Source organism: Triticum urartu, chromosome 1A (genome assembly GCF_056163025.1).
Source record: "Triticum urartu cultivar PI428250 chromosome 1A, HENAU_Tu73, whole genome shotgun sequence".
Lineage (NCBI taxonomy): Eukaryota > Viridiplantae > Streptophyta > Magnoliopsida > Poales > Poaceae > Triticum > Triticum urartu.
The window spans coordinates 171,117,788-171,124,746 of NC_141873.1; the positions used below are offsets into that span (position 1 = coordinate 171,117,788).

Here is a 6,959-nt window from a genome sequence, read left to right on the forward strand (position 1 = left end):
CATGATATCCTGCCATGTTGTGCATAAGACGCCTATAATTTCCCAGCATCGTCATGACAAGTGAAAAATAATGGAGAAATAACACAGCGATGTTTTAGAATGGCTCGATCAAAGTAACACCTGTAGCAATTCAGAAGGCGCGACAACAGGAATAAGAAAATAGTAGACAACTTCAACAATTTCCCGTCTGGTATAAGATAACAGATGAATCAGCATATAAAACCAGTCTGCTATAACTCTTATGTAACTATAATCACTACCTCCACCTTCCCATCCACAACCACCCTGAAAGGCCCAAAAAGGGGGGAAATGGAAAATAATACAGGCAGGGTAAAAACCCTTGAATCGGCAGCAAGGCAGTACCAGAAACAAACTGCAAGTTGGAAGTTTCAACTGTACTACTGAGCCTCATCATCGGCAAAGTTTTCAGAAAGACTGCGCTGTGACAATCGGTAGTAGAGAATTCCCATCGTTGCTATACATGCCCTGCATTAACAGCACATTAATGCAGGTTAATTAAATCAAGAATAATAAAATCTTAGAATCCAACACAAACTAAAAGGCAAAATTAAAATAAGTAAATGAAACACATCTTAAAGTTTTTCATTAGACAGACTATAGCTTTACAGGACTCACATCTAAGACATACAGAACTGCTTGCTATGTCACAAATCAAGCTAACAGAATGAAGGAACAGACATATCTATTTATTTATACACATAAAATCAAGAATATAGAAATGGATATCATACTAGATGAACACTCTGACAATAAATGGTGCGACATCTCTAAAGAAAAAGAAAAAACAAATTGCACAGCTAGCAACCTTGCTGATTGTACAGAACTCAAATTAAAAACATAACACTGCAAGTACCAATTTCTGGTTGTTTCCCTCAAATCTGCTAGAAATATGGGTAGGAGGCCACTCAAACAGAGATCCAGATGAATCAAAGGGGAAAACTAACAGTGCTGGCCATCTTATATATTCAAACCACAAAATAATCATTTACTTCTGAATATATTACATATTCAATAATACAGTAATAAAACTTCAGCCACGTAATATCCGTTTTGAACATTACTTAACGAAATTAAGATCCATTCCAGGAGAATATTAGTCAGAGGCTAGAACAATTGCATGGCAGAAACCTTACATGATTGCCATTGCAAGTAAGATCTTTGTGGGATCGATTCGTGATGTCCTCTGATGTCGTGACCGGCCTTCTGGAGCATCATTTTCCTTTTTAGGGGGTGCTGTAACTGGTAATGTTGGCAGTGCACTAGACCAAAAAGGTAGCAGCATCCTTAAAAATTTGTGACGGTATGTACCTGTAAACTGAAGCTTCATAAGAAACAAGCACAACCATCTTTTGAAATAAATGTTCCACCTAGAATTGACTAGTTATATATGAACCAATCTAAATAGTCTTACGCATTTCCAGCATATATATACATGTACATTTCATGTTAGATGTATCACAGCCCTGGGAATAGAGGTGTATTGTAAGAGAAGGGTGGTAGAAGACGAGGTTAACACATCAAACTGAGATACAATAAGATAGTAATTATTTTGTGGGTGATTGGAAACATGACTAGTGTTTGGCAACTAATTTGAGACAGAAATGTCACCTCAAATATTGAAAAAAAAATCAAATAATCTTATGACAAAAGCTCGGTATAACTCAAGAAAAGAAGGACCTGACATAAAGACGGAAGTAGAAAATAGATTTTTGATAATGGCATTCTTACCCCTTTTAGTGTACTTTTTGCGGTTTGCATCTTCATCATCAGCATAATAAGACATCTCTGAATTTTGTCTCTCAACATAGTTAGCACCTTTTCTTGTCGTGGCACTAGGCTACATAATGAAGGAATAGGATCACTAACTCTGCTTAAGGTGAACAGAAAACAAACAGACACTAACTATATACACGAGGATATGTCATGACTTACCCCGTGCGGACTTGGACTTCTGATGAAATTGGGCTCCTGCTCTGGGAACTTTGTTGCTATGGTACTAGGACCATCTATTTCAACTATTTCTGGTTCCACATGACTAAGAGTCCCAGAAGAGTACATCCCAGCAGGATATGTATCCCCCTGGGAGAGTACCGCTGATGATAAAGTTGCATCTTTCGAAGAGTTAAGCATGTTTGCATCAGTAGATTCACCAGAATATGATAGACGCTTAAGGGGGTCTGAAGCAAATGCAGGGGGTGTGCGGGCATCAGCTTTAGGCATTGTCACAAAATGATTCCCAAATACATTCTTCTCCAGACCAGTCTGCGACATGTTACAAAGTGCAAGCTTTGTCAAACAGTGCAGTAAATATACTTAGCTGCAAGAGTCGTGGTTCACAGGTAAATGTGTAATAGTGCACCAAAGAAGAATTTATTCGCACAAATAAAAACAAAGGGAAAACATTTAAGGAAAATTAGTGGTTTTGATCTTGCAAGAAGGAACTGATTTGAAGGACTAACCTGGACTACTGCTTCCTTCAGTTTAGCATGGAGGCGGGAGCCTGTATCTTTAATACTCGAAGGAGGCCATATCTGTCAGGAAATAACTATGTCACATGTTAAGGTTAAAAGAACTGTTGGAGCCTCAAAGTAATAGCATATCAAGCCAGAGATTAGCTTACAGGAATTGAACATGAGGGGCAGACAAATCCTGCTGGTGCTGTTTGTGCCGGAAAACTTTGGACATGTGATATCAAGCATTTTGTGTGCATCACATCTAAAAGATGTCAAGAAGACAAAATATATCGTGTTATATTTAGTGAAGGTGGCTCCAAGAGACGAATGGATTCAAATATTCTACTTGAAGCAATACATACGGAGGCAACCCAATCGTGTAGTTTCTTCGCTTGCAGCTTCTAGAACCAAATTACACAAAGAGCAGTGTTGTGGCCAGTCATAATCAGAATTAACAACCCATTCAGCATAGTTTTTTACCTACAGAAAGTAAAAAGGAGGATATTAGTTTGTAAAATTAATGTTACACGATTACTTTAACAGAATTGTAAGAATATAAAGCATTTTTTTTACGTTTGGTTATGAAAGTAGCTGATATGAAGCCAATAGCAATGTTATATACTTACATGTGATTATTAAATTTCTCTTCACGCAAAATAAACAGAACAGGAAAATGATATGATCATAGCATGCACATATATGGTGTCACAAAATTTTACAGCATAGGTGCAGCAATAGGACTAAGGAACAATAATGGATTCCAAATGTTTCAGTAAGAAAGTGGAGGTGGAAACTGTAGGGCTGTGAATCTGTTATAGGACCAAACTAGAGAGGAAAAAAAAGATGGATCTAACTTATAGTCAGGTCTCTCCCAATGCCCTACGTAGGCTCTCTTAGCATGACACATCAGATTTTTGTCTATGTAATTCATAATTAATGACGAGATGATGGAACCATCACATATCTAAGAAACCATCTCTACACGGAATCCAACAGACCAACACATATATCATTCTTGTAGTATCATCCAATAAAAGTCAAGTATCTTAATAAAAGTGGGGGCTACTCCAATATTAAGCATATGTAAGATATAATACATTGGGGTAGTTGTCTCTAAAAACCTACCATCTCCTAAGAGAGCGCACTAAGAGACAGTGCATTGTAAAAAATATGATACTCTAGCAGCAGCACCAGGCATAAAAATGTTGTCTCAGCAGCTATTTGTTAAACAGTCCTCACATGTGATCCAATCTTCTATCACACTGTAAACAAGTATATTTCACATTACAAACCTATATTACTAGCACATTTCAAAGCATATGCGAGACCATATATTTGAAAGGGCACTCATGTCCAGCAAGCCTAATGCCAATATACAACAGCTAACATGAGAGACACACTTGTGATACACTATAGATACTAAACAGGATGGAGCACATTGAGCAAGCACATATTAACCGCTATGCCTTTTTCTGAGCTAATTGGGATGAGGGGATCAAGTCAGAAAGCTCACCACGCATAATTGATGTTCTGGGAAGCAGATGCACTCGCCGCAGACCGGAACCTGGTGGACGAAGCAATAAACCCTCGTCGCCTGAAAATCCAAAGCAAGCACACACGCCCTGTCAACACAAAATTCAGGCAGCACTGACAAATCTCAACACGCCAGCAGTAAATCCAAGAACCCCAAACTAAAATTTCGAATCCGCGCTCGCAGTGCCCTCTCGGATCCAGACCACGCGAACGCCAAATCCGCCACCGCGTACTTCCCCTGCCCAGATCCAAAATCCCCCCTCACATGTCGACGCGCAACAGAGAGAACACGCAGGACACCGCACGGGCATCGCCGAATAGGTGGAGAAATGATCAAGAAGTAACCTTGCGGCATTTGCAGACGACCATCGCCGAGGAACCGGAGAAAAGAACCGGGAGTCGGTACGGGGAGCAAGGGGAGAAGCACGGCAGATCTCGCAGGGATGGAACGAAGTCTCGTGGGGTTGCCTTAGAAATGTTAACCGGTAGTAATCGTGTAACCAAAGCTTTTGGGTCGTTCAGAAAGGAGACACAATTTTTGGGCTGAGTCGTGAGATTCTCCGGTAAGAGTTTTTTTTTCTGGGACCGGTAGGAGCGTTTTTTTATGCCCTTGAGCGCACTTTATTGAAAAAAAATGATACGGCGTTACATCTCTAGAGTTACCAAGCTCCCAGAAAATGAAGCTTCTGGTTGAATCGGGGATGTAGGCAGCGCTAGGACCTGCATGTCATTCAGTGAGAGAGGCGTACTTATCACCATGCAAAACAAAAGGGCATTAATGCGGAGCATCTCAAGTTCATCCCATGGATTTACCTACACTTCCCACAACGTCACTTGGACCAATGACAAGGGCTCGAGCAAAGGCTATCGAAGATAAAGTGAACTCGCTGCTCTCTGAACTACCACTTCCTACATGTGAGACATGGCTACTACCTCAAGCGAAAACCCTATATGTGATCAGGTGCTTGGAGGAAGGCCACGGATCAGCGGCACCTGACAGACAAGACGGCGAGGACACCAAGTACAAGGAACAAGAAGAAGAAGAAGAGCTGCCAGAAGTCTACAGCCACTGGACGACCGGTCTGAACCGGATGTCCGACGCATGGAAGCGCCAGCCAGCCAGACAAGTCCCAGTCTGCGTACGCTACAGCGGCCGAACGACCGACGCGGACCGGACGTCCGACACACCCCAGCGACCGGACGACCGAACCCCTCCGGACATCCGGTGTCACCCAACAGAAGGGAAATTATCGGAAGTCTGAAGCCCTCCGGACGACCGACGACCGGACAACCGACCGCCTCCGGAAATCCGACGCCACCTGACCCAAGCCGAAATGTCGGACGTCTGACTGCTTCCGGACGTCCAGACCCTCATGAGCCACTGGATGTCCGACAGCGTCCGGACGACCGACGTGTGTCTATGCACAACGTGTTGGGCCGAGGCTCATGTACCCTTTCGCCTCCTTAGACTATATATACTCATCCTCCCTCTTTCTAGAGACAGCATTGTGATAGCTCATTTGTGAGATAGAGCCTTGCTCATCCATCTGGATATACTCCACCGAGAGAGACCGTGGCCTCTACGGAGAAGATCCATCTTGGATTCAAGACCCCTAACGGGAAGACCCTCAAGACCTCCTCGCGGAGAAGAACTTGCTACTTGTATTGTCCCTTGTTGATCGTGGATCGTGTATCTCTTTGTGTTTCGAGGATCTAGCACATGTGTAATCGAATCTTGTTGGTTTGAGTGTTTCCTCTTGTGTTTTTCCCTCGTGTTTTATCCTCGTATTCTTCGTGTTCATTGCGGGATCCGCTCCAATCGTGAAAGATCGGGCATCTAGTGTTCTACCCTACATAATCTTGGTATCATGAACCTTGGTTGATCACGAATTTGGAGCCCATCCCCTTGATTTCTATCCTTGTTTTGTTGTGTTCTTCCCCAAATTCAAAAATTCCCCACCAAAAATAGCCCCAAATTTTTCTAAGATTTTTTGGTGTGATGAAGTTTTGTTGGATTTGATCCATGGATTTGCTTTGCTACGAGTGGATCTAGCTTTTCACCACCATCTCCACCTTTTTCATCCACAAAATCGCCCAATTTTACCTCACCACTAGGAACCCTAGAAGTTCATCCCTGTTGGAAATATGCCCTAGAGGCAATAATAAAGTGGTTATTATTATATTTCCGTGTTCATGATAATTGTCTATTGTTCATGCTATAATTGTATTAACCGAAAACCGTAATACATGTGTGAATACATAGATCATAATATGTCCCTAGTAAGCCTCTAGTTGACTAGCTCGTTGATCAATAGATGGTCATGGTTTCCTGACCATGGACATTGGATGTCATTGATAATGGGATCACATCATTAGGAGAATGATGTGATGGACAAGACCCAATCCTAAGCATAGCACAAGATCGTGTAGTTCGTTTGCTAAAGCTTTTCTAATGTTAAGTATTGTTTCCTTAGACCATGAGATTGTGCAACTCCCAGATACCGTAGGAATGCTTTGGGTTTACCAAACGTCACAACGTAACTGGGTGGCTATAAAGGTGCACTACAGGTATATCCGAAAGTATCTGTTGGGTTGGCACGAATCGAGACTGGGATTTGTCACTCCTGTGACGAAGAGGTATCTCTGGGCCCATTCGGTAATGCATCATCATAACGAGCTCAATGTGACTAAGGAGTTAGCCATAGGATCATGCGTTATGGAACGAGTAAAGAGACTTGCCGGTAACAAGATTGAACGAGGTATAGAGATACCGACGATCAAATCTCGGGCAAGTAACATGCCGATAGATAAAGGGAATTGTATACGGGATTGATTGAATCCTCGACATCGTGGTTCATCTGATGAGATCATCGTGGAACATGTGGGAGCCAACATGGGTATCCAGATCCCGCTGTTGGTTATTGGCCGGAGAGATGTCTCGATCATGTCTAC

At 42.2% G+C, this 6,959-nt stretch overlaps 1 protein-coding gene across 2 annotated transcripts; it reads right to left on the reverse strand.

The window, feature by feature from the left end:
* Nucleotides 1–152: 152 nt before the first annotated feature.
* Nucleotides 153–4,578, reverse strand: LOC125553771 (RING/U-box superfamily protein). 2 transcript variants are annotated; one of them, XR_007304201.2, is made up of 9 exons: nucleotides 4,353–4,578; nucleotides 3,988–4,068; nucleotides 2,837–2,954; nucleotides 2,642–2,736; nucleotides 2,481–2,552; nucleotides 1,954–2,283; nucleotides 1,750–1,858; nucleotides 1,155–1,336; nucleotides 153–486 (listed from the first exon to the last, which is right to left on the reverse strand). XR_007304201.2 is itself a non-coding variant. In XM_048717481.2 (9 exons), exons 1-9 carry the CDS (start codon nucleotides 4,374–4,376, stop codon nucleotides 399–401), a joined length of 1,092 nt encoding a protein of 363 aa, XP_048573438.1. In that variant the 5' UTR covers nucleotides 4,377–4,578; the 3' UTR covers nucleotides 153–398. The 2 variants fall into 2 exon arrangements, 1 of the variants encoding a protein (XP_048573438.1); XM_048717481.2 differs by having other exon boundaries at nucleotides 1,155–1,329.
* Between the last annotated feature and the right edge of the window lie 2,381 nt (nucleotides 4,579–6,959).

Bases quoted from the DNA above. Each gene is read 5' to 3' on its own strand.
- LOC125553771 (XM_048717481.2), bottom strand. From the start codon at position 4,376: ATGGTCGTCTGCAAATGCCGCAAG. The intron at 2,955-3,987 runs GTGAGCTTTCTG...TACTTTCTGTAG, and splicing joins CAGAACATCAATTATGCGTG to GTAAAAAACTATGCTGAATG. The intron at 1,330-1,749 runs GTAAGAATGCCA...TTCAGTTTACAG, and splicing joins CAAAAAGTACACTAAAAGGG to GTACATACCGTCACAAATTT.